Source organism: Orcinus orca, chromosome 19, assembly GCF_937001465.1.
Source record: "Orcinus orca chromosome 19, mOrcOrc1.1, whole genome shotgun sequence".
Taxonomy (NCBI): Eukaryota; Metazoa; Chordata; class Mammalia; order Artiodactyla; family Delphinidae; genus Orcinus; species Orcinus orca.
The window spans coordinates 37,470,173-37,497,761 of NC_064577.1; the positions used below are offsets into that span (position 1 = coordinate 37,470,173).

Genomic DNA, 27,589 nt, shown 5'->3' on the forward strand with positions numbered 1-27,589 from the left:
GCGCAGTTTACATGTTTCAGTCCTATAAGGATTTTATTTCTGTGCACCTCAAGAATATTTAGTGGTACTTCTGTAACATATTTAAGCTTCTGTAGTCTCCATGAACACTGAATTGGCAAATACTGAACCATTGCTCCTAGGGGAAATACACACACACATATCACACTTGGATCCACCAGTGATCACTAAAGCACTGCAAGTATTGATTTTGGTTTTACAAATAAATTTTAGAAAGTAGACAAATTTGCCAATATGGAATCCATGAATGAGGATTGACTATATTAAAACTCTTTCAATTGCTGTCTTTCTGTTCTAAATAAGATCTGAGTCTTGATTTTAGTCATAGATTGCTTTTGTTAGAAAAAAATAAAACAAAATTTTAATTGTGCATTTGGTTCTTGTTTCCATTTTTTTAAGGCCTGGTGTGCTGCAGGGAACTGTTTCAGTTTGCAACGGGAACATGATATTGCGATTAAATTCTTCCAGAGAGCTATCCAGGTTGATCCAAATTATGCTTATGCCTATACTCTATTAGGGCATGAGTTTGTGTTAACTGAAGAATTAGACAAAGCATTAGCTTGTTTTCGAAATGCTATCAGAGTCAATCCTAGACATTATAATGCATGGTAAGTGCTAACAAAGTGCAAAGGCAGTGTCTTATTGATGGGGCTGATACTCAGTAATTTTTCTTATTAGATATCTCTTTGTTGTCATGAATTTGATTACTAACTAATACTTGAGAATGGTACCTACTAGTTGATAACTTCTAACCAAAATGGTTTTTTATGTGAAATTTATACCTTTAACAAACTCTTAACTAATGCCAATAGAATTCCAGATCCTTATATTCAACAGTTTCAACCTTTTCTCCTACCAAATTTTTGCAAATAGGTGGTTTTGTTACTTTGATTTGCTACTATTTCTTAGAACACTAAAATGGTGATTAAAATAGAAAGTGGTTGGGACTGTGGAAGGTTAATCTTTTGGGTTAATCATTATAGCAATTTTCTATTTGTCACTAAATCTGAAGCACTAGATTATTGAAATATATTTTTTCATTGGTGTATATGTATTTTTTAATGGATATCTCATTTCTAAGTAGTTACATTGCCTGAAAGATGGCCTGATAAGTGCTGGCTTCTGCCGACCTATTAAACAGTCAGGCTTGCCAACATTCACATAAAGTTCTCTGTGATATTTTCAGAGCTCAGTTCTTAATAGGACTTCTGTTGTTTTTTAAATATGTACTGTCTGTTCTGCTATATTGCAATAGTTGCATTCTTAAAAAAAACTTTACCATATCAAATATTATGCTATAAAAATAATTGTTTCAATTAGAGAAAAGGAGGAATATTTAGACTAGCAAGCTTTTACTGGGAAGAATTTCAATATTGAGTTATTTAGGTAACTATATAAGTATTTAACTAAACATTAAGCAAATTTGTTTTTCCAACTCCAATCTTCAGTTATCTCCACTTTCACCGTTATTAGCACAGAACTTTTCATACCTTTTCTTCACCTCTAACACAACTATAATAATAAACAAAACCACACAAATAAAGCAGATATACTGTTGTGCTTTTTTTCTTAATTATTTGGTGTTTATTCCCCATCATCATTAGCTAGTTTAGCCAAGAGGGATCCTTAATGTAAATCTGTCACAATGTGTTCATTTGATGTTTTGAAAATTCAGGAAAAATACCTGTATGTGAAGTTACTATACTGTTACATAGTCTTTAAAATGTATAATTTTGAAGTCTATTTGAAGCCTTTAAAAAATTTAATTTTGAAGTCTGTAAATTTTGAAATCTATAGGAGCATATTTTTGGCACAGTGAGTGGGGAGATGGGATGGAAGCAGAACATGACACTATGCATATTCTAATTATAGTATAAAATATATATGCATTTGGACAAATAACATGGAATTAGCATTGTTAGGAGTTTAGGGTCTAGAATCATAAAGGAAGGAACTGATTAGAATCCTTATTAGCTGTATAACTTTGGGCAAGTTATTTAACTTCTCTAAGCCTCAGTTTCTTTATTTAAAAATGTGATTGGTAACAGTACCTATCTCCTTGGTTCCTTCTAGGATTAAATGAGGTAAATCACACAAAGAATTTAACAAAATTCTTGGCACACACACATGATAACCACTCAGTAAAAATTAGTTACTAAATCTAGATTGTAGTGGTGGGTCTAAGGATGTGGTTTCTTTTTTCCCTCATTGTTATAGTTTTATTTGATTGATTGATTGATTGACTGGATTGGATTTATTGTTTTTACCTGTAAAAGTGACTTGGCTAGAATTCTTTGACAATTTATCATGACTGATCGTTTTTGCCTGTCCTAAGACCATCAGTATTTTTCTACTGGTTTATTAAAATGCCACATTCCATACATATCCTTTTATTAGTTGAACTAAATTAGCAGTTCATATCCCTAAAATTGTACTTTATTTTAAACTCTCAGGTATGGTTTAGGAATGATTTATTACAAGCAAGAAAAATTCAGCCTTGCAGAAATGCATTTCCAGAAAGCACTTGACATCAACCCTCAAAGTTCAGTTTTGCTTTGCCACATTGGAGTAGTAAGTAGCTTTCTAAGTATTGTTCAGTTAATCCCTTTTGAAATGTTTGTTATTGACTTAATTGCTATAATGAAAATTAGGGCTTTTTGTTATTGTTATTCTTGAAACAATATCCTAGATTCTTTTACAGCCAAAAATATTGCCTTTTTGCTTGGCATAAAGAGAAATCACTGGAGTACCCTCATTCCTTGGGCAAGTTACTTAATTTCTCTGAGGTTCTATTTTATGAATGACAAGTAATACCACCTTGCATACCTCATAGGGTTATTATAACATTCATATGAGATACTTCATATTTTTGAGTGTTATTATAACACTCATATGAGATACTTCATATTTTTGAAAGCAGTTTTCCATATTAATATTTAGCTCCTAAATTAAGTAATTAATAATTTAAGGCAAATTATTTCCTGTATTTTAGCCTCTGAGTGATATAGATATGTCAGGAGTAATTAAAATTATTATAAGGCAGTGTGGATTGCCAATTTTATATATTTTTTTAATGTATCTGATAATAAGTTGTACTTTGATAAGATAGGAGAAAAGGTATGTTTGCTTTTTAAAATCTCATTTACTAGTTTCTCTGCAAGCATGGTACCTTAAGTTCTTTTTCTTGCCCTCTCACCCCCTTCCCCTCTCCCTCTTTCCTTGCCCTGCCCCTTTTTCTTTCTCTCAGCAAGTTTGGCTTTTGTGTGAGCAAGCGTACAATATGAGGAAAATTATATTAGCTTGGAATTTCACTGTTCATTTTGGGGGAAGAATTCTACTTCTTTATAATAATTTTCTTAAAAATTGACATGGTAACCTCTTTTATAGTTAGATACTGTGCAAAAAATATAAAGTATGTCAAATTAAAGATTTTTTTTTCCATCACTTAAGATAAACCAAACTTGATTATCTCTTGATACCTTTTAGTGAAGTTGAACATATTTTATAGTAGGCTTGCTTCTAAAGTTATTGTGGAACAGATTGTTTTATAATTTTGAGTGATTTCTTTGAAGTTTTTAGATAAAAGAGTATGCTTCTCTGTTAGGAAACTAGTATTTAGGATTTCAGTTCTGTGGGCAGAATATTTGGCCGCATGTAGTAATAACCTTCTGCAAAGATCATTGCATAGATGAATTTAGCACCAGATGTTGGCAGTACCTACTCTCACATTCTTGTTGGTTAAAGTTCCACAATCACATCCATTCACTCCACTTTATTTTATTTTATTAACTTATTTATTTATTTTAATTGAGATTTTCAAGGAACATAATTTCAGTTTTAATCCCACTTTCCAATCACACTCAAATTCCAGGTAAGAGACTGTGTCATGGTTTCATAATTATACAATATAAAACAGACAAAGTGTGGTGGTTGAACACCCCCCACTGGCCAGTTTCTAAAGCCCATAGTCCAGCACTGTGTGATCTGTGGGTTCTAAGACCTACAAAGTTCACTTATCTTTGCTATAGTTTCCCTGTTTTTGTTTTTTTTTTTGAAGTATAGTTGATTTACAATGTTGTGTTAGTTTCAGGTTTTCAGCAAGATGATTCAGTTATATATATATACATATATATTATTTTTCAGATTCTTTCCCATTATAGGTTATTATGAGATATTGAATATAGTTCCCTGTGCTATACAGTAGGTCCTTGCTGTTTATGTATTTTGTATATAGTAGTCTGTATCTGTTAGTCCCAAACTCCTAATTTATCCCTCCCCCACCCCTTTCCCTTTGGTAATCATAAGTTTGTTTTCTATGTCTGTGAGTCTTTTCCACTTCATTTTTAACATATAATTCATTTAAGGAGGAACAGCAGAATATGAGTACACAGGAATAAATAGTGAGACTTGGTTGGGTTTTTTTTAAGTTATTTAAAATAAATTATTTACTACCCAGAATTACAGATTAATGGTTTTCAAATATGTAAAGCAGAAGGACCATTTTTAAAACAAATTCCTAAAATATGTAAAAGTGTAATTGTTCCGAGTGAAACAGGGTTGGTAAGTTTTAGAGCCAAATCCTCTAGGGGTTCTTGGAAAGTTTCAAAAAGTCTAATATTTAGAGGACCATAATGAATCTGTTAAAATGTGAGTATTACCTAGCTAAATAGTACAGATTTTCTTGAGAAGGAAGACAAAGGTTTTTCTTATCTTTTAAGCTTAAAGGTAACCAACTATCTACTCTAAAGATAGAATCTTGATTATCATTATGTAGGGTAATGGTGAATTGGGAGCTATGTTGGTTTTGAGTCACACTATTTGGTTTTCACCTTTCCTCATAAATATCAAAAGGAAAAGTAGGATCTTTATTTCTTACAGGTTCAGCACGCACTGAAAAAATCTGAGAAGGCTTTGGATACCCTAAACAAAGCCATTGTTATTGATCCTAAGAACCCTCTATGCAAATTTCACAGAGCCTCAGTTTTATTTGCAAATGAAAAATATAAGGTAAGATATATACATGTATCTTAATCATCTCCAACGTTGTACTGCTTAAGTTTTGCCCCTTTTTTAATAAACTAAAAGTTATTTATACTTGAATTTTTATCTTAAATAGTCTATTTTCCCCATTTTTAAAAGCTATTTCTTTTTTGTGCCTGTGTGATTTTATTTCTTCATGAGAAGTACTCATGGGAAGGATGGGTGTATGGATATTTAGGAATATATGGTTATCCCTTGAAAAGATTTCCTACGTGGAAAGGCAGTTATCTTAAATGTAAAACATAAACCATCCTGTTAGGACCAAAATATGCGAACAGATGACAAATGAATGTGTGCATTTTTCAATAAGTATTTATTTGAGTATCTGTTATATGTCAGGCACTAGGAATATAGTGGCAAGTGAAGCAACCATATTTCCTGCCTTTGAATAGCTTACCGTCTAGTACCCTTCTAGAGGGAGAACAGACATTAATCAAATAATCACAAGAATAATACATAAAGGAAAAGTATACAGAGTGAGTTATGAGATCTTATAACAGGAAGACTAGGTAATCATAAACTATGAATCCAAAGTTTTGATTTTAAGTTCAGGTTACTTTTTAAATAAATTCAGGCTCTTTCTACTAAAAACAGTTAAAAAGTTACCAAAAAAATACCCGAAATTTAAGTGCACGGAAAAACTTGGGTTACATAATGCATTTTAGTGGACTCTTTCCCTAGAAATTTGTTATTCCAGTACACATTGAAATTTGCTGAAATCGAAAAATACAAACTCGGTGGTAAGCCCTTAGCTTTTTACAAGACTAAGAAAGATATATAAAGGGATTAAATGTATAATTTATTCTTTGTCATTTATTCAGTGATTCTTATAGTCTCGCTCTGGTTTTCTTTATGAAGTGGATGTCTAATCCTACTGTTCTGTCCTTTTAAAACTTCTTTTAAATCTAATAAACACTTTTAACTTGCTCTTTGAAGCACTATAATTGTAATTCAGCATTTGTTTTCCTTTTTTTGCTTCACTGTACTTCTCTAGATATGTGGTCAGGTTTTTCTGTTGAAGGATTTTATTCAATTTATTGTTCTTAAAGCCATTTTAATGCCACCACACCTACCAGGAATGCCATGTAAATCAGCCTTATACTTGCTTCAAGAAGCTCATATTCTAATCTGATCCACTGTCCAGGCTGTAATGGTTATAGTCATTTTTGAGTACCAGCTTGGGGCTTGGCTACTTTGATGCATGGATTAGATACAGGTAGAAAAAGGGCATAAGGAACAGTTACTGATTGCTCCTGAAATGTCTTGCCTCCAAAATGAAAATCAAATTGTGTTAGAGGGCCACCTCAGTCTCTGTGGCAAAAACATTGCTAGACACCACCCTATTTAATGTGTTGTGTTGATATCTAGTTGTGTAAGTCTTAAGTCTTTTAGAGCAAAAATGAGAACTCTGGTGCTGTGTTAGACACTATTTCTCACTATTTTTCTATTTGCAGATAGATTATCGGGGGGAGGCATGATAGATACATGAAATTTTGATAACAGTTGTAACATATAGTCATAGGAAAAAACACACATCAATTCTGAACTGTGTGAACTGTGTGTGGTGTAGAAGTATAGAAGTTTTGGGGTATGTTATCTTGATTAAAATTTCTTTAAAGCAGTGATTCTCAAAGTATGGTCTGGGAACTTCTGGTGGGGGTGGTCCCAAAAACCCTTTCAAGAAGTCCACAAGGTCAAAACTATTTTCATAATAATATTTAGATGTTATTTGCCTTTTTCACTTTCATTTTCTCCCCAGTGTACAGTGGAATGTTTCAAAAATTACTTGATGTGATATCATAACAGATTGAATGCAGAAGCAGATAAGAGAGTCCAGCTGTCTTCTGTTAACCAGAGATTTGCAAAAATGTTAAACAGTGTCACTCTTCTCACTGATTTTTTATTGTTCTGATTAGAAATATATTATGTTAGTTAACATAACTAGGCTAGATTTCTAACAGTGGGATTGCTGAATCAATGTTTACCTGCAGTTGTTAACTTAATAGATAATGCTAAGTTGTCCTCACATAGAGGTTGCATCAATTTACAATTCTGCCCTCAGTGATGAGAATACCTGATTTCCCTCACTCATGGTAACTTCATGTAACATCAAACTTTTTATTTTTGTCCACTTACTAGGTGAAAAATTGACAGTATCTCATTTGGGAAGCCAGTTTTTTGGGGTTTTTTATTTTTGGCTGCATTGGGTCTTTGCTGCTGCGCTCGGGCTTTGCGGCGAGTGGGGGCCACTCTTCGTTGTGGTGTGTGGGCTTCTCGTTGCGGAGCATGGGCTCCAGGCACATGGGCTTCAGTAGTTGCAGCACGTGGGCTCAGCAGCTGCAGCTCACGGGCTCTAGAACGCAGGCTCAGCAGTTGTGGCACACAGGCTTAGTTGCTCCGTGGCATGTGGGATCTTCCCAGATCAGGGCTCGAACCCATGTCCCCTGCATTGGCAGGCAGACTCCCAACCACTTCGCCACCAGGGAAGCCCCAGTTTTTATTTTTAATCATCATATCTTTCTTTTCAATACAAATGCAGTTTACCTATCTGTCTTTTCAATCTCCTGAACCCTTCAGCAGTGGTCAGAAAATTGCTAGATAATTTTAACTCAATTCAGAGGGTTAAATTTTAGGCTCTTCATCATTAGTTAAAATGGCAGGTTGGTATTCAAAGCTTAGTGCTGGTGTCAGGGAGAAGGTAAATTAACAGAACTTCAGAGTTGTTCTGCAACTTAGTTTTTAAAACACTTTCATATACAGTGTGATGGAGTTTAGTTATTTTAAACAAAATGGTGACAAAAGCAAGGGTTGTCACCTCCATATTTCACAAAGAATTGTGTGTTTTCAGTAAATTTTGGTGAATTCCTGCCACTTCTTAGTTCCTGTTGTCATAAGTATTTTCCTTGCATTTTATTTTCACAACAAGAATTAATGCAACAAGGAAGTACATTGATTAAGATCTAGTAAGCTTTAGTTAAGATGATTTAGTTAAGATAAAAACACTTGCTTAGTCAAAACTGTACTATTTTGCTACTGTGTTTTTCTTTGCTTTTTTCAGTCTGCTTTACAAGAACTTGAAGAATTGAAACAAATTGTTCCCAAAGAGTCCCTCGTTTACTTCTTAATAGGAAAGGTAAAGATTGGGGCCCTGGTTCTAAACTGTGACTTTCATAACATATTAATTTTTGAAGAATAAATATAATATTTTATTGTGCAATATCTGTTGAGCAAATTCAACTAGAGCTCTGAACTAATTGCTCTGGAAATAAAGAATGGATTTAGTTTTAACACTTAAGAAGATGACATCCTACTGAAGAAGCAAGAACACACACCCTATAACCCTAATCCTTCTATAGTTTTGCAAGTGTATTAGCACTTGCAGCCAATGGCCAGTAATGAGTTCCTAACTGAGGCTACCTCAAGGAAAGCCCTTAGCTTCCAATTATCAATAAAATACTCAAACATCCCCCAAAAGAAGAAAAGTAATGCCGCTGTGTTGTTTAGTTTGAAAAAAATGGCTTGCAAAATTTCCAAGGCCAGACTAGTCAGGATTTTATACACTGGGCCCCCAGATGCCAGTTGGTTAAGGTAGCTGAGGACAGTGGACAGGTGCTAAGAGTTGATGTAACTCCGTTTAAAATCAGTGTAAATGAATGCTAATCAAGCAGCTTATAGTCCATTTCTTTCCATTATCATTGTTCCAGACAGAGTGAGATTTATTGGAAGCTCACTACCTGAGAGATATAGGCAAGGAATTCTGAAAATAATATCTGAATATATTAAAAGGAACTCAAAAGTTGGTATGAATTCTTCGATAGGATGAAAATGTCCTACTCATCAGAATGAATTTATAGCACATAATCAAGAGCCTAATTTAAATTTAAAATGTTTAGGATTTTATAGCTGAAGCTTACAACTTAATGAAAAATGTAGTGCTGCTGTTTATTTTTAGGTTTACAAGAAGTTAGGTCAAACGCACCTCGCCCTGATGAATTTCTCTTGGGCTATGGATTTAGATCCTAAAGGAGCCAATAACCAGATTAAAGAGGCAATTGATAAGCGCTACCTTCCAGATGATGAGGAGCCAATCACCCAAGAGGAACAGATCAGTGAGTATCATCCATGTGAATTAGGTTTATATGTGGTTATTCAAACTAGAAAGCTAATGAAACACCACATCACAGTTGGTAAGATGAAACAGATATTTCTTTATGGCACAGAATAAACATGGAAATTTTTTTGAGTATTCAGAAAGCTACCTTTTGTATACGGATTTAGGGACTGCTTTTTTATTTTATCTCTAACCATGTTAGATTCTTTATACCAAATGAAATTTTAGGGAAATTGAACAGGGTCGTATAATAACAGCATGCATATGGAGCCAGGTAACTAGTTTCAGTTCTGGATCTAGTTTGCTGTGTGATTTTTGACAAATCCATTGCTAATTTTTACCTGAGCTTCAATCTATGTAACTAATGCCTGCCTTATCTGCTTCATAGGAACGTGGTAGGGGGAGAAAAGATGATAGGTGTGACTATGTTGAAAACATTATAAGTGTTAAGTGAATGAATAATAAATTTGTGCACCTTTTAAAGTACTGACAGATCTGTAGTAGCTATTCAAATTCTATGTAGCTCTCACAAACCTAAAATCTAAATATATGGTGAATATATTTAAATGGAGAGATCAAAAAAAGAGGAAGGAACAAAGAATTAGATTGATAACTTAAGGCAGTAAATACTCTATCCCTATACTGAATCACTACATTGTACACCTGAAACTAATATAATATTGTAAATCAGCTATACATCAATTAATTAAAAAGCAAAAAATATATATACTCTATCGCTTAATTGAGAGTATGTCTTAAAATAATTAATGAGAGCCAAGACTTAATATATTAATATTTTTTAGTAAGAGAATTGAGAGACCTCTGATGAGATAAACTAAGATGACTTTGTTCCAGAAATATATTTATATTCTATATTTTTGTGAACTAACAGGAACTGTCCCCAAAGTGGAGTCAACAATTGGACGGAATGTCAGAGAATAGTTCTGATTCTTAGGTTAGGAATAGGAATTCATTAGGGAGAGGCAGTTTTAGTAGTTAAAACTCTTAAAGATTAAATGCAATAAAATAATCTTAGACATGCTATAAAATAAGGAACTTGAATTGCATTTTATTGAAGGATATCAGGATTTTTAAGGGCTTTTATTTAAGGTCTCATCTCTCTGAATATAATAATTTTCTTGTTTTCATGAACCAACAAAAAATATTTGTCAGATACCTTACTGTAGATTTTTGTTTTATTTTTAAAGTGGGAACAGATGAATCCCAGGAGAGCAGCATGACAGATGCGGATGACACACAACTTCATGCAGCGGAAAGTGATGAATTTTAACTTCTGGAAATCAAGACTTTTGCAACTGGATGTGTGACTAGTGCTGATGTGTTTCTTGTCCTTCCATATACTGAGTCTTCACTCCTGAGCCAGCAGTGTCATCATCCATCACTTATACCCTGAGTGTGCCCCTTTCATTGGACCCTGACTGTACACAGAATGAAAGGCAGTGCAATATTTAGCTGCTAACAAGACTGGCTCTTTCACCAGTATGAATGACAATTTAGAGGGTAGGTAGGGTGGGAAACTTTCTTTTCTTTTTTTTTCTTTAATCTCCCTTTGTTGGAAAGCTATCATGGAAGGAAGAGTTTTGTTTTATCTTGAAGGAACCATTAGAGATGGAAAATGGTGATGAACCAGAATCTCTTGGTCGTTTTTCCAAAAATTTGTTTTACTTGGTTCTGTTCCTGATAAACAAAGTGACTGATCTTCATTTCTAGGTTCTTCAAGAATGGTGTTAGCAAGTGCCAGATGGAACAATAAAAGACATTGCCTATAACAGAGTAACTTGATTGCCAAGGAATGTAAATTACCTTAAACTTGCAGTGTCTCCCATAAACAAATATAATGGGCATATTGGAACTCATATGTAGGAATCAATATCCCTCCATACAGTGTACAATTACTCTTGGCAAGAATACTTTAATGTCTAACCAAGAATTTTAATTTATTCATCTTGCTTCAAAGTGTTGATCATTGTTGTCTAGGTATTACAAACTTTAAAATTGGTCCTTACCATATTGCCTCTTCTCTTTGAGCTCTGTGGGATCACCTTTAATATTCAGAGATGATAGAAGGGTTGCCCACTGAAAAGCCAAAAAAAGGCTCTTAATAACCATTTAAGTTCACCAGAAGAATCAAAATGAGAACACTAAATGCAAAGACTTTAGGAGATCATGATAGTGAAAGCCTTAATACAATCAGAATCCTGCCATAACCTTGAATCTATATTTGTTCAAGACAGTATCCCTCTGACTTTTCTAAGTGTTTAAGCAGGGTGCAAGAATGTGTGGTTACCTTCAGTTGAGGTCATTTCCATTCTTTTCAACTCTCTGCTTCAAATTATTTTCAATAGTGTGAGTCACCAAAACATTTACTGAGAGTGATTGGGTTTAGGATATTAGAAATTCTTAGCTGAAAAAAAACCCCGCTCTTACGAAGGAGAGGAATTCTCTTTTGAGTTTGTCATAATATAGGTTGATGTCTTTGGGGAATGACCATAATTTTAAAGATCTAATTATGCATAATGAAATGGGAATTATTGGAATTTCACAGTAACCAATTTAAAGTCTTAAATTGTGTATCTCCTTTATTGTAATGTATGGAAATTTTTAGAGAAACTTTAGTTAACATTTTGTTAAGTGCCAATGTCAGAATATAACAAATTTATAGTTTCTTATGAATGACAGGCCTACAGTTATTGTTTTGGATTATTTGATGAAGGACAAACTTATCTACTGGTTACCTGTATTTGTTAGTCAAGCTGTGAAAATAAGGTGGATTACAGAAGATAAGAAGAAAATTTTAGCCTGTAGACTCAGTAATTTTCTATCATTTACTATTAATTAATACTATGAATGTGGCTTAGATACCGTTACAAACTAATTCAAGTCAGAGTCTTAGATTAGGTATTGGGTGCCAGAGAGGTATTTAACAAAATTTTCTACCTAAATCTATATATGTGCCGCCTAAAAAAAAATAATTTATAAGAAAAAGGAAAGGTTGTGAGTAAACGAATATCATTAAAAATTCCCAAAGGCTAGCACTTGGATTCTAACAAATATTCCATTTTTATCCATTAGTTCTGTAATACTTAATTTTATATTCTTTTATTTTTTTAATTGGCAAATCATAAGCCAGCTGTATAACAGTATCAAATATAGAGTTTCATAGAAAGCTTTGGACTGAGCTCTTTGTTACAGAGCTTGGAGAAAGCTATGCTCAGAAAACAATTTGCTGATGTATAATTAGTTATTTTTTGTAGTAGGAATTTATGTCCTGTGCCAGAAGTAAGTCTTTCTGGTACTAATTTTGAGACCAAGGATAAAAGGATAGTTGTGGAAGGCACAGCATGGCAATGGTTGGCTGAGGGATAATCAGCCTAAGCTTGACCTGATTGCATTTTCCTCACACCTCTACTTTCAGAGTCATTTAGGTATTTGAAGCCTTATTTCCCACCTATTTACTATTTCTGGCTTTCTCTTTTCTTTTTTTCTTTCTTTTTTGCTTGGAATGGAGATTAAACAACCAGAAGAAGATATGCATTTTGATCAAGCAAAATGTTTGCTTCAAATTTCATAAGTTATTTTGAAGGAAATCAGAAATACTAAGTACTTTGACGTCCTTGTTTCTCTTTAAGCTTTTCACGTGTGTGTACACACACAAAAACACACACACACACTCTTGTTCAGAAGTTATGTTGTGGCATTGGATATTTTCCCCCTTGGAAATGGTTCTTAACTCTGGGATTTTAGAAGTTTGGAAAATATTTTTTCAAGAGAACAATGGTACTCAAAATAATGAAAGGTGGTCCTACTTTTTCTGTATTTCATTACTTTAAAATTTTTATTTTTTCCAAGAACTGCAAGTGACATTTGAACCATGCTGCTGTTGTACCTTAAACAAAAACTCAGTGATAACCAGTATTTAGTCTATTAAAAATGCTCTTTTTGAAGAAAAAAGTTTGCAAGTCTCTGTTTAGCCAGAGTATAGTATGGGTCTTCACAAGAAATATGGTGACCTGTTTTCTTTGTGAAAACCTAGGAAAATGCAAGCGTGGGTGTGATGTGTGTGTTCTATTTGCATTGAAACAATGTAATTTTGTGTCTTCTTTTTGCTTTTCCTGACTTATTTCGGAAATTGTACAGTCTTGGGGGGGAAAGTCTTTTCTGTTAATATATTTGCAATTCATTAAAGGATATGGAAAATCCAAATAAATTACTTTTGAAAGCAAATTTATAATCAAGTCATTAAAGCTATATAAGAGCTGTGCCATCTGTATTTTTATAGTAAGGCACAGCAAAATAGTGAAAGATTACAGTTTTATGTTCCACAAAAGTCTAGGGCAATGTTTCTCTATTTTTTTTTTAACTTAACACCCTCTTCTAATATATATATATATTTTTTTTTAACTCACACCGTTTTTTTAGTATTATTTGGAATGTCAAAATAAATATTGTGACCAAAAAATGGTAACTTTTAGAACATATTTTTCCCAAACTACAAAAGTCCCTTGCCAGCAGCTGCTACTTTGCAAGTCAACTGCTTCTTATTCTTTAATCATGTGATTTCTGAAATTCCTTTAAAAGGGACACACAGCTTTTTTTGTTCTAATTAGAATCAATTTTAAATATCAAGATCTGAAAGAAGTAGAATATAGAAACCAAATTTTACTCTAGTTTGATATCTTGGAAAAAGGGTAGAGAGCTGAAGGGTTTTGTTCAGACTTGAAGAAAGGGTAGCAATAGGGAAAAAGACATAAAGTGAAATGCGCTGAGCAGGTGAGAGGGAATGACTCAGACCGTAACCTTCCCTAGGACCGGCCATTTGCTGTCAGCAGGGCAGGGATAACTAGAAATGTAGGTAGGAAGTATTCTTTGGTTTGTTTAGCCTCTAATTAATGGTTCATGAAGGTTCAGAAGTGCAAACTTTGCTAAATACTTACGTTTAGTGAGATCTTGCCATGTGCACCGTGTTACTTTCCTTGTGTACAGTATTTTCAGTCCTCAACCCTATAAGGTAGGTGCTACTGCATTTTACAAAAGAGAAAACCAAGACTCAACTATTAAATGATAGAGCTGGACACTTTTGGCATTTGTGTATGTTCAAAACCTTTTACTTAGTTTTGGACTTCTCTGGAAGTTTCAGATCATATCTAATGTTAACTCTCAAGTGTCCTCCCTAGCATTTTGACATTAAGTATCACAGAAGTTCGGGTTTTACAAAGGAAACTTTATTACTAACTGTAGATTTAAATCTATTATATGCTTAGTCCTTTGAAGGGGCTTTTATGTGTATCCTCCCTCTGTACTTTTCATACTGAAACTGAAAGCGGTATCCCTTTCTTGAGTAACTAGAATTTGCTTTAAAGTAGGAAATTTTAAGTGCTTGATTTTCCTTCCATTTTTTTTAATTACCAATTTCCCTTAACACAAGCATTCTTTTTATTCAACACCCTCAAAATGGAATTTTCAATTTGAGGCTAAAAGCTGTATTTGAGAAGAAAATTCAAATGGATAGTGCATCACTGGAGTTGGAATAAGAAAAAGAGTAAGTAACAGTGGGAGCAAAGAAGTAGAATTAAGGTTTCTAATCATGTATTTTTAAAAAGCACTAGACTGATATCTAGGAAGTGTAGACTTTGCCCCTTAGTTGCTGTGTGACCCTGAACAATTAAACTTTTTTTCTCATCAATACAAAGAAGATCAGATCTACCCTTCTTATCCCACAGAGGACTGAGGATCATATGTGTTAAAGCATGGAAATGCTTTGTAAAACTAAAGCACTGTACAAATATACAGTGGTATTGTCAGGGTGGAGGTGATGTTATAGAAACATCACAAATAGAAACACATATATACACATATACTATATACTATACATATAATCTGACATTTTATATCCTGCAACCCCTGAACGAGAACTTACAGCTATATTGGCATAACTATCTGCAAATCACCCCAAATAACATGTAGTCTAAGGTGTTAGATTTTCCTCAATATTTTGTGAGTTAATACATCACTGGGCAAGGTGCTACACAAGAATAAAAATTCATCAGTTCTTAGTTTCCTAATAATGAAAAGACTTGATTGGGTAAAGGGATTTCTTTGTATATAACAGCACTCCTTAAACTTATGCCAGTTTGCAGCCCTAATACCAGTCGATGCTATAAATCTGTGACCATAATCATTTGCATATCTTGAAAAATGCTAGCATTCATCTTCTTTTTATTTAGGATTTATGGATCACTTTGATATAAGAATAATCTCATTTCATCTTTACAGCCTTATAAGGTAAGGCATGTATTACCTGTTTCATACAAGAGGAAACTAAGTCTTAGAGAAACCAAAGCATTTGCAAAAAGAGGAAGATCTTTTGCAGGAACAGCTTGGCACACATTTGCTTACATATTTTTGGCCAGGACTGGGTCAAATAATCATCCTTAGCTGCAAGGGATACTTGGTAAATTTTAGAATCTGGTAAAAGGGACTGGGTTTGCCATGACTGGTTTAGATACATTGTGATCTGTGTTTGGACCCAGAGATTTTGTTAGCAAAGAAGGGGGAATGGCTGTTGGCTTAGCAGCCAAGAGCACCTACCACACTGCTGTAGAGAGGGTAGCGCTTTTTGTCAGTTGATCCTAAAAACTTAGTGAACTTTCTTATTCTAAGAATTTGTAGGGTTTCTATTTGAGCAGGGAATTCCTGACATTAATTCCTTTTTTTTTCCCCCATCATGTATTTTTTTTATTTTTTATTTTTTTTACGTCTTTATTGGAGTATAATTGCTTTACAATGGTGTGTTAGTTTCTGCTTTATAACAAAGTGAATCAGTTATACATATACACATGTTCCCATATCTCTTCCCTCTTGCGTCTCCCTCCCTCCCACCCTCCCTATCCCACCCCTCCAGGTGGTCACAAAGCACCAAGCTGATCTCCCTGTGCTATGCGGCTGCTTCCCACTAGTTATCTACCTTACGTTTGGTAGTGTATATATGTCCATGCCTCTCTCTCGCATTAATTCCTTTTTAATCCTTGTGTAAAATACCTCATTTCTTTTTTCTTTTTAATTGCTGTGGCTGGGATCACCAATATTATATGGAGCAGTAGCAGCCATAATATCAAGCACTCATTGTTTTATTCCGAGTCTTAAAGAAAATGCATCTTAATTTTCTCAGACTTTCAACTCGATATAATCTAAAACCACTCATGTGCAATATGTTGCCTTTGTTAATCTCATTGCCAATTCCAACACAACTCTCACTTCAACTACCATTTATAACCATTGATAATTAAGATACCTCCTTTCCATCGCTAGTTTTCAATGGTTTACATCGTGACTGGGTGCTGAAATGTATGTCTGATAAGAAAAAAGTATATTGAGACTCCTAGGGCTGGAAAACAATGGCACTTAACCTGATTACAAATCTGTCCCTCTCCCAAAACAACCATAAAATCAAGTAGAACAAAACTGTACATGTTTCATGCCTTCATTATTAAGAGAATACTATAACTTCAAATTACCTGTAAGTAGAGCGGAAATTTTCCAGTAGGGATCCTGCTATCACCATTAGCCTGTGGTCACAGAAAGTGAGGAAAAAGGCTAAGTCTCTCCATGGACAGAGCTGAATGGAGTAGAAGACTTATTACAGGAAGCCCAGAATCTTCGGGGGAAAAAATGAAACAAATGTAAAATACCGAACACAGGTTGGGACTTGGTAGATTATAGCCCTCACTTCAGGGAAAGGTTAAAAATGTCTGGAACCAGGAGTGGCAGCCTCATACAAGCAGTGTTTCTACGGGAGAATAAGATATGAAAAAGAGGCATTGAAAGGAAAAAGGGGAAATAAAAGACTGGCAGAAAAGAGAAAGCACATCATTCTTCCCACCCCTACCAGCAAGATCCTGAAACTGCAAAAAAGAGCTCTCAAACTAGGAATCCTGCCCATGAAATGACTGGGAATAGAGCAAAGCGATCCCCGTCCATACAAAACTATTGCAAAAAGCCAGCAAACGTAAATTAAAGGCTTTCTGCTGATAAAAAAGACTCTCCCCAAAACAACTGCAAAGCTAAAGAAAAATATCCTTTTAAAAGCATATGAGGAAGTGAAATGTCACCTTAAATTGAAAAAAAAAATCAACAAAAAGCATTGATAAATTTGACTACATTAAAAACACTTTGCATGACCAAAAGAAAGACAAATGACAAACTGGGAAGAAATATTTGCCCTTATGTCACAGATAAAGGGATAATTCCCCTAATGTGTAAAAAAATTTTTTTTTAATTTTGAGAGAGGGAAAGACACGAACAACACAATTCACGAAAAGATATAACAAAATGCCCCTTAAACATGAAAAGTTCAAATTCAGTCAGATCCATGCAAATTAAAACTACATAAAGATACAGAGACTTCCCTGGTGGTCCAGTGAGTAAGACTCTGTGCTCCCAATGCAGGGGGCCCGGGTTCAGTCCCTGGTCAGGGAACTAGATCCTGCATGCATGCAGCAACTAAGAGTTTGCATGCCGCAACTAAGAAGCCCGCGTGCCACAACGAAGATCTGGCGTAGCCAAAATAAATAAATATTAAAAAAGAAAAAAATACTACATAGAGATAACAATTTCTCACCGAACAGATGGGCAAAAATTCAAAACTTGACAATACTCAGTTGGAGTTGGAGGCACGTCACAAGGACACAGGAGCCAACTGGACTGCCCAAACAATACATTTGATCCTCCCAAAATCAAGTACAATAATGCTATTGGAGAAAAATAGGAATTTATGAGCCCATAACAATAATTAATAAAATAAATAAAGAGCAAAGAAAGGAGGAAAGGTAGGGCATACAGTCTGCTGTAACAAAAATATCAAACTGGGTGGCTTAAACAACATTCTCACAGTTCTGGAGGCTGTGGAGTCCAAGATCAAGGTGCTAGCAGATTCGGTGTCTGATGAAGGCCCACTTCCTGGTTCATAAATGGTGGTCTTCTAGCTATGTCCTCACAAGGCAGAAGAGGAAAGGGACCTCTCTAGGGTCTCTTCTATAAGTGAACTAATTCCATTCATGAGGGTTCTGCCCTCGTGCCCTAATCACTTCCTAAGGCCCCACCTCTTAATACCATCACATTGGGGGTTAGTATTTCAACACATGAATTTTGAGAGGACATAAACATTCAGTCCACTGGATTCTCCCTCTTCCCCCCCAAAATTCATGTCCTTCTCACCTGCAAAATACATTTATTCCATCCCAGCAGCCCAAAAGTCTTAACTGGTTCTGGCATCAACTCCAAAGTCTCATCCAAATATCATCTAAATCAGATATGGGTGAGACCTGAGGTACAAGTCATCTTTTTTTTTTTTTTTTTTTTTTTGATGTGGACCTTTTTTTTTTATTTATTTTGCGGTACGCGGGCCTCTCACTACTGTGGCCTCTCCCGTTGCGGAGCACAGACTCCGGACGCGCGGGCTCAACGGCCATGGCTCACGGACCCAGCTGCTCCGCAGCATGTGGGATCTTCCCAAACCGGGGCACAAACCCATGTCCCCTGTATCAGCAAGCGGACTCTCAACCACTGCACCACCAGGGAAGCCCCAATGTGGACCATTTTTAAAGTCTCTATTGAATTTCTTACAATATTTCTTCTGTTCTATGCCTTGGCTTTTTAGCTGCAAGGCATGTGAGATCCCATCTCCCCGACCAGGGATTGAACTCGCACCCTCTGCATTGGAAGGCGAAATCTCAACCACTGGACCTCCAGGGAAGTCCCGAGGTACAATTCATCTTGAGGCAGATTCCTCTCCATCTGTGAACCTGTGAAACCAAACAAGTTATGTGTTTCCAAGATACGATACTGAGACAGGCATAGGACAGACATTCTCATTCCAAAAGGGAGAAACAGGGCTTCCCTGGTGGTGCAGTGGTTGAGAGTCTGCCTGCCGATGCAGGGAACGCGGGTTCGTGCCCCGATCCGGGAAGATCCCACGTGCCGCGGAGCGGCTGGGCCCGTGAGCCATGGCCGCTGAGCCTGCACTCCGCAACGGGAGAAGCCCCAACAATGAGAGGCCCATGTACCGCAAAAACAACAACAACAACAAAAAAAAAACATTCTTTTGGCATTAGTTGGTTACAGTGATAGCAAGATACTGTGAGTGTGGCAGAGCAGCTCTAATGTAACAACTGCATTCCCTGCTTTCTGAACCGAAACGTAAGTGACTCATATCCTTTACATATGCGTTACCTGCAAACATTAACGCTGCAAATCTTGACATACACCGTTTAGGGGGAGTTGATGCTAAGGGGTTACAGTAAATGTTGAAAGGCTCCAAAAGTTCCTTTGAGAACTTCCTGTTTCTCCTCCCTCCCCTGAATTACTCTGCTTAACAAGAACCAAATTACTTAGAACTAGTCTGAATAGCAGCAGCACCCAAGGAGCATGACACTGAGTTCATGTTAAAAAGCAGTACCTGTGTAATGTACGTTTTACACCACAGGCAAAGGGAATATCGCTCTGGTTTTTAACTCCTGCATTACAGTCTCCTACAAAAATAAAAGCATCCCATCAAGTTCTTCTAGATGGTGTTATTGCTGTACATTTGTAGATGGGTCACTTTCTGTACTGTTTGCTTTGAAGGGATCTTCCAATATATCTCCAATATTCCTTTCTTATACTGTCCTTTTCTTTAGCTAGGATTTCACATAACTCTAATGCTTTATTAAGAATGTCCTCCTTGTTGTCGTATGGGTTTCCTAGCATGTCTTCATAGATGTCCACGAGAAAGGCAATTGGGGGAACTGCGACTTGGTTGTAAATCAAGTAATTGATTTAACAGGTTGGGATACTTGGAAAGACCACGATCCTGCAAAATCCCTTTCGAATAGTTCCATGCACTTTCATTATGTGGTACTAGTTTGATCGTTTGCAGAGTGTACTGGACTTCTCTCTTCAATACAGCACGATCATTGTAGCCCGTGGTGTTAGAAATTACGAACTATCTTTGGTTCCAGACAGTTATTTCTCACATCCTCTTTGAGAAGTTGGTCTACATACTGCAGCTCATTATCCCAAAAGTGAAAGTCCTGAATAACCCATTGTCGATGTTGCCAGGCGTGATAATTCTTTGCATCCTGATTAAGAATATCAGCAATAAACTCAAGCTCCTGAGATGGGTCTCTCAGCCATTCCACGAGCACTCGCCTATGCTGCCAAACTTGATAGTTTTGGGGTCTGTTCCTCAATTTTTGCCGTGATGTAGTTCATTTCCTCACGTAGATCCTTTTCAAGTGACTTTAAGAGAACTCTCCGAAAATACCACACTGTGTAATTGGCTGCATTTAACTCGATAGCATCTCTGGTTAGTTTAAAAGCCCGTTCACTTCTCTCGTCACGCTGCAGGACAGCCCGGAAATAATCATAAACATCTTGAAATTTTTCACTATAAATGATCTGGACCGCTGCATTGGGGCCATCATTCTGCAGCACTGGATCTATATCAGCCCATTCTGCCCTGTCCCTGTACAGGACATAGGTGGGCGAGTCCAGGCTCAGGAACACTTTGTCCATAGGGGACGCCGCCACCTCTTCTTGCGGCGGCTGGGGCGGCTGCGTGTCGGGCTGACCAGGCTCCCCGCCCTGCGCAGCCGCCCGGACGCCGTCTGCGGCCGCCATCGCTCCTCGGCCCGCCGCGGAGGAGGCGGCGGAGGCCCCGCCCCTATTACATCTGTTCTTATCAAAGACAGACATTCCTATAGTTTAAATAGTGAAAAAGGTTTTCGCACTTGTAAAAAAGAGCAGTCTCTTCCCCAGAGGGAATCACTCTCATCTCCTTTACCAGATTCTCTTAGCATTTATCTGTATTCTCCAAATGCAATGTTATCTACTGACTGCCACTGAGGAGAATGAAGATTTATATTTCCTATATCGCTTCTCCCTACATAAATAATCTTCCTAGTCTGCCTTCAGTATAATTATAACTGTGGCTAGAGCAATATTCAAGGTTTACAATTTCATCACTTTTTAAACCCTGTTCACAACTGAGCCAATATAACACTGTGATTTCCTTCCCTGTACAATTTTTTTTTGTTTTCCCTAGATTATTTGCCTTGTTTCTCATTGTTAACTTTTAAATACTTATAATTAATTCAACTCCAAACTCTTTACCATTTGTCCAAATCTCCTCTCAGCATGTTCAACTGTATCAGTTATGCTATCGATTTCATCATCTTGAAGTGTCTTCTGTAGCTTTCAGAACTGCTTCTATCTGGACTGGTTGCCTTCTGTTAGTTGCATCCTTAGCTTTCTCTTTACCATCATCCTAGAGATTCCCTTTGCTCTTCCTTTATGATGGTTCCCCATTTTCCTGTATCCAATGTCTTCCTCTTCTTCATTTATGCCCTCACTTTGGTGGGGCTTCCCAAGAAATGGTTGAAGTGAAGTGTCGCAGGCTGAGGTCCCCAGGAAGGAGACTCTGAAACAAAAATTAATGTACAAAGCTTTTATTAGGGAATGTTCTTAGGATCAACATCTACGGAAGAGAAGGAAAGGAAGCAGGTCGAGCAGAGGGAGACGGTGAGCTATGATGAAGTCTCAGTGAGGGCCTTAGCTGACTGGGCCGTTCTGAAGCTAGATATTTTAAGAGTATTAACTCAAGGTTAAACCTGAGACCCTTGGGTTCACAATGTCAAAAGGTAGGCAAAACAAGAGAAGTTACTGAAAGCACCACACTTGTTTAATGCAAATTGACATCCTTTTTCCTTCAGCAAGTTAAGCAGGGAGCAAAAAAATAGAGAAGGGCATGGATGAAAGGGACATATAATCTTATCTGAAGATCCAGTCCCTCTCTATCTCAGCCACTGCAGACTCCTAGCCAGTACAGTAAGTCCCCTACGTACGAATGAGTTCCATTCCAAGAGCACATTCGTAAGTCCAATTTGTTCATTAAGTCCAACGAAGTTAGCCTAGGTACCCAAGTAACACAATTGGCTATATAGTACTGTACTGTAATAGGTTTATAATACTTTTCACACAAATAAAACAAACAAAAAAATAAAGAAAACATTTTTCATCTTACAGTACAGTACCTTGAAAAGTATAGTAGCCCAGAACTGTATGTCCGTGGCCTCTGCTAGCAAAATTTTCTTCCTCCAATCTGCACGAGAATGTTGGAGCCACCTAACAATCTGGTATGGATGTTGCAGTTTTCTGTAGAAAACTCAACTTGACACCTTCCCATGGGAGCCTGATGCTTTGCTCAATGCTGGAAAACTCTCAGAAGGCCAGGCGTTTGTACTAAAACATTCACTAGGGGAGCTGTGGAGTTTCAGTAGCCATGAGTCTTAGCATAGATCCTATGAGTAATTCCATAGGCTTTCTTAGGAACACAAACACCTTGTTTACTCAATTTCCAGGTAAAAATGTATTTTCCACCTTTTAGAAACTTTTCTCAAAAATATATTCAAAAATAAGTTTTCATAATTATGCTTATGCCATTTTTAACGAACATGTTTACAATTTGACAAAATGAGGTGGAAAAAACTCAAAACAAGTTCACTTTTAGGGGAAGGAATAAATATTACAAATGTTTATAAACATTGTAGTGGGTGGACCTTTAGAGTGGTCCTGAGTTGGGGCAAGGAGACAGGACTTCATACCCCCGTGTCGACCAGTTATTGGATGCAGGCTGGCTCAGAAAGGGAAAGTGTCCTTGGATGAAGCAAGTCTTATTCATCCCTGGAAGGGGGTTTTGTATATTTTATTTAACCCCAAAATCCACGTTTTATTTAATGTGTAATGAGCATAAACATGAATAAAATATTTTACTTTATTTTCATATTAAGTCTTTGAAATGTGGTGTGGGTTTCTTGTTTGTTTGTTTGTTTTTTGGCCATGCCACGAGGCATGTGGGACCTTTTTTCCCCGACCAGGGATCAAAGCTGTGCCCCCTGCACTGGAAGTGCAGAGTCTTAACCACTGGACCGCCAGGAAAGTCCTGAAATGTGGTATGTATTTTATACTTATGCCACATTTCAATTTGGACTAACCACACTAGCCACATGTGCTCAATAGCTACATGTGGCTAGTGGCAACGATAGTGGCCCTAGATAGGTGTGTTATTATATGCACCAGGATCTATGTACAAAATGTTCATTACAGATTTTTAAAAATTATTTAAAAGTATAAACACCCCAAATGTCTATCACCAATAAAATTATAAATAAATGATGGTATAATTCAAACAATGGAATGATATAAACTAGAATTAGACACAAAAATATAGATGAATTTTACAAAGAAAAATGTAAGAAACAAAACAATACGTATCACTACTTGGCAACCACCATAGTAATAATTGTTTGGGGCCAGAATGATCACTGAATGCTAAAACTAATAGGCAGAAGTTCGAGGAGAAACAGGATATGTACATAGTCTCAAAGTCCCTCCCCACAAGACACATTATTTTCGCCTCACAATTAACAACTTTTGTTTTTTGGCTGCACCGCACAGCTTGTGGGTTGTTAGTTCCCTAACCAGAGATTGAACCTGGGCCCTCGGCAGTGAGAGCAAGGAGTCCTAACCACTGGACTGCCAGGGAATTCCCTACAATTAATAACTTTAGAGTGGGGAACCTCGGCAGATGCCACCTTAACCACGTGATCAAAATTAACATCAGTGACAGGACAACTAGATACCATGTGCTTCTTGATAGGATGCATGGAGAAGTATACAGCATCACTTCTGGATATGATATTCCTGCCAAAAATGCATAACCTGAATCTAATTATGAGGAAATACCAGACAAATTCAAACTGAGGGACATTGTACATAGTAAGTAACCTATAATCTTCAAAAGTGTCAAGGTTATGAAAGACAAAGATAGACTAAAGAACTCTTCCAGATTAAAGGAGACTAAATTGACAAGAAAATGCAATGTGTGATGCTGGATTGGATCCTGGACCAGAAGTTATTTTTTTTAATGTTCTTTTCCTATAAAGCACATTAGTGAGACAACTGGCAAAATTCAAATAAGGTCAACAGATTAAATAGTAGTGTCAATATTAATTTCTTGATTTTGGTAACTACTCTATGATAGAAGATAATAGCCTTTTTTTTAAGAAAAACAAGTATTTATGGATAAAGGGACATTATATCTGCAATTTATTCTCCAACAGTTCTGAAAAAAAAAAATCTGTGTGCATGTGGAGAGAGAGAGAGAAACAAAATTATAACAAACTTTGTAAAATGTTAACGTTTGAGGAATCTCAAAGAAGAATGGATGGGAATTCTTTGTATTATTTTTGCAAGTTTTCTGTAAGTCTTTATTTCAAGATACAATGTTAAAATAATACATATATCATGTATAATTCTATTTATATAACAATTTTAAAAGACAAAACTAAACTATGTTTAGGGATACATGCACAGTTGGTGGAAGTATAAAGAAAAGCAAGAAAAGTATTTACTACAAAAGTCATGAGAGTTGTAACCCTAGGAGAGGGGAGTGTACTGTGCTCCAGAAGAGTCAAAGGGCCTTTCATGATGCTAATAATGGTGTTGGTTATACAGGTGTTTGCTTTATCACTATCTGTTAAACTGTACATATAATTCTTTTCTGCACATGTATTATATTTCAAATAAATGTTTAAAAGAGAAGAGAATAACCCTGAGGAGACAAAAAATTATAATATATTTTAAAAAATTATTATTATTATTATTTTTGGCTGAACCTCGCGCCTTGCAGGATCTTAGTTCCCTGATCAGGGATTGAACCCTTGCACTCGGCAGTAAAAGCGCGGCGTCCCAACCACTAGATCGCCGGGGAATTCCCCTAAAAATGTTTCTGTTTCAAAAAGCTTTGAGGGCTTCCCTGGTGGCGCAGTGGTTAAGAGTCCGCCTGCCGATGCAGGGGACACGGGTTCGTGCCCCGGTCCGGGAAGATCCCACATGCCGCAGAGCGGCTGGGCCCGTGAGCCATGGCCGCTGAGCCTGCGCGTCCAGAGCCTGTGCTCCGCAACGGGAGAGGCCACAACACTGAGAGGCCCGCGTACCGCAAAAAAAAAAAAGAAAAAGTTCTCCATGCCCCCAAGTGTGAAGCATACACCTGTCAGCATAATATTCAAGGCTCTCTGCAGGTTGATCCTACCCCTCATCTTCTCTAGATCAGTGGTTCTCAGAACGTGGCCCTCAAACTGGCCACTCTGGTCAGTAGAACTCACTCCTACCAACTAAATCAGAGTCTCCAGGGATGGAGCCAGGATGCTCTTTTAACAAGGGTGGTTTCAATGCACACTGAAGTTTGAGACCACTATTCCAGATTAATTAATTTTCTTTCTTGAACGCCATGCTTCAGCCATACTGAACTATCAGTTTCTGGAAAGTGGTTGCTGTCTCTCACCTTCTGGGCTTTGCACATGCCGTTCCCTGGGTTCCCTGCTTGCCCACCTCACGCCCATGCTTCCGTCTATCTCAGTGTTTATTCCATTGTAAGGCTTTTGCCTGTTTTTGTCTGTCTTCCCCACTTCCATGTAAACTTTGAAGGCAGGGACACCATCTTAATCATCATTGTATCTTTAGCACCTTGGCAGGTGCTCAATAACTATTTTCTTTTTTTTTTTTTTTTGCGGTACGCGGGCCTTTCACTGTTGTGGTCTCTCCCGTTGCGGAGCACAGGCTCCGGACGCGCAGGCTCAGCGGCCATGGCTCACGGGCCCAGCCTCTCCGCAGCATGTGGGATCTTCCCGGACCGGGGCACGAACCCGTGTCCCCTGCATCGACAGGCGGACTTTCAACCACTGCGCCACCAGGGAAGCCCTCAATAACTATTTTCTTAATGACTATAGAGATTTAGATGTACAGAAACCTAATTGCTAACAGCAGTCAGCAACCAGCTACTGGGGTTCATGAGGGAGAGCCCAGTGTCGTGTGCTATTACTTAGGAATAAATAGAGTCAACATATACCTACTTGCATTTTACTCCAGTCCTACTGAATATCACTGTCCAGTGATCTCTTAACTAAGCTGATGACAGTGGGAAGGAAAGGAAGTGGTAAACATGTGATATTTTCACATGTCGACACAAGTGAATGGATGTGAGAGCAGTGCATACAACTCAGGATCTCATCTCTTCTCATATTTTAAACCAGAAGGCCAGAGTCCTAAGGACGGAACAGTAACAACAATAGCATCAGGCCACTTATACTGAGCATCTACTCTGTGCAAGGCTTTACCTGTGTTAATACTGACAGCAACCCTAGGAGGTAGGTATTATTTTGAGAAAATTGAGAAATCAAGTCATTAAATATTTGCCTAAGACCCTACATGGTGAAACCACTGTTATTGGTACTTCCTGTTCACGGGTCACATGGCCCCAAATTACATCCCCACCCCTGATCTTCACAGATCAATTGTGCACAATGAGGCCCATAGGTGCGGGTGAACGGATCACCCAGACTTAAGAACATGGCTTTTGGATAATGGTTTGGTGTATCATCTTTGACTAGAACACATGAGTTGTTATTATAAGATCTCAATGCAGTTGCTGGAGAAATAAAACTGAGGGACAGAATTTGATTGTCCCCCTAATATGTGCACATGGTCACAGGAACCTCCATTACCCTAACTCTCATCACAGTGTATCGTAATTACTTGGTGAAAATGAAATTTGGTTTTCCTCTTCACTGCTGCCCCTCCAGTACAGCACCTTGTAGGTGGAAAGCACCCCAATCTATCACCAACCAAGCGCATCTGGGACTAGCACAAGCTCCTTAACCTCGCCTGGTCTGTGTAATCACCAAGATTTTCTCTAGTTTCTCTGTAAAGTGTTACACAGGGTTCTATGTATGGACAAACAAGGATGAAAAGTACAAGTTTACTTTAGATACTGTATTTACGGGCCTTACTTTGGAATGTCACATCAGACGCCTTTGTGTCTGACTGAGAAAAAAATAGCTTATAATTGACCTTACCCCTTTAAAATTTTTTTTAAATGTATATTTTTCAATTTACTTATTTTATTTATATTTATTTTTGGCTGTGTTGGGCCTTCGTTGCTGCGCGCGGGCTTTCTCCAGTTGCGGCGAGTGGGGGCTACTCTTCATTGCGGTGCGTGGGCTTCTCATTGCGGTGGCTTCTCTTGTTGCGGAGCACGGGCTCTAGGCACTCGGGCTTCAGTACTTGTGGCACGCGGGCTCAGTAGTTGTGGCTCACGGGCTCTAGAGCGCAGGCTCAGTAGTTGTGGCTCACGGGCTTCGTTGCTCCGCGGCATGTGGGATCTTCCTGGACCAGGGCTTGAACCCGTGTCCCCTGCATTGGCAGGAGAATTCTTAACCACTGCGCCACCAGGGAAGCCCCCATTTTATTTTATTTTTTATTTATTTATTTATTTTTTTGCGGTATGCAGGCCTCTCACTGTTGTGG

At 37.2% G+C, this 27,589-nt stretch overlaps 1 protein-coding gene and 1 pseudogene across 13 annotated transcripts in view; one reads left to right on the forward strand and one right to left on the reverse strand.

The window, feature by feature from the left end:
* Window positions 1–13,414, forward strand: part of CDC27 (cell division cycle 27) — a 58,774-nt gene extending 45,360 nt beyond the window's left edge. For 9 of the 13 annotated variants that reach the window (XM_004275675.4, XM_004275674.4, XM_012535036.3 and 6 more), the window contains 6 exons: window positions 418–626; window positions 2,472–2,589; window positions 4,897–5,025; window positions 8,117–8,191; window positions 9,011–9,167; window positions 10,378–13,414. In XM_004275675.4, coding sequence (XP_004275723.1) covers window positions 418–626; window positions 2,472–2,589; window positions 4,897–5,025; window positions 8,117–8,191; window positions 9,011–9,167; window positions 10,378–10,460 — 771 coding nt within the window. In that variant the 3' untranslated portion in view covers window positions 10,461–13,414. Of the gene's footprint in view, window positions 1–417; window positions 627–2,471; window positions 2,590–4,896; window positions 5,026–8,116; window positions 8,192–8,991; window positions 9,168–10,377 lie in introns of all 13 variants that reach the window. The other 4 variants (XM_033438965.2, XM_033438966.2, XM_033438963.2 and 1 more) reach the window with 2 other exon arrangements.
* A 6,157-nt stretch (window positions 13,415–19,571) lies between these two features.
* Window positions 19,572–20,880, reverse strand: LOC101276449 (protein farnesyltransferase/geranylgeranyltransferase type-1 subunit alpha-like; annotated as a pseudogene).
* Between the last annotated feature and the right edge of the window lie 6,709 nt (window positions 20,881–27,589).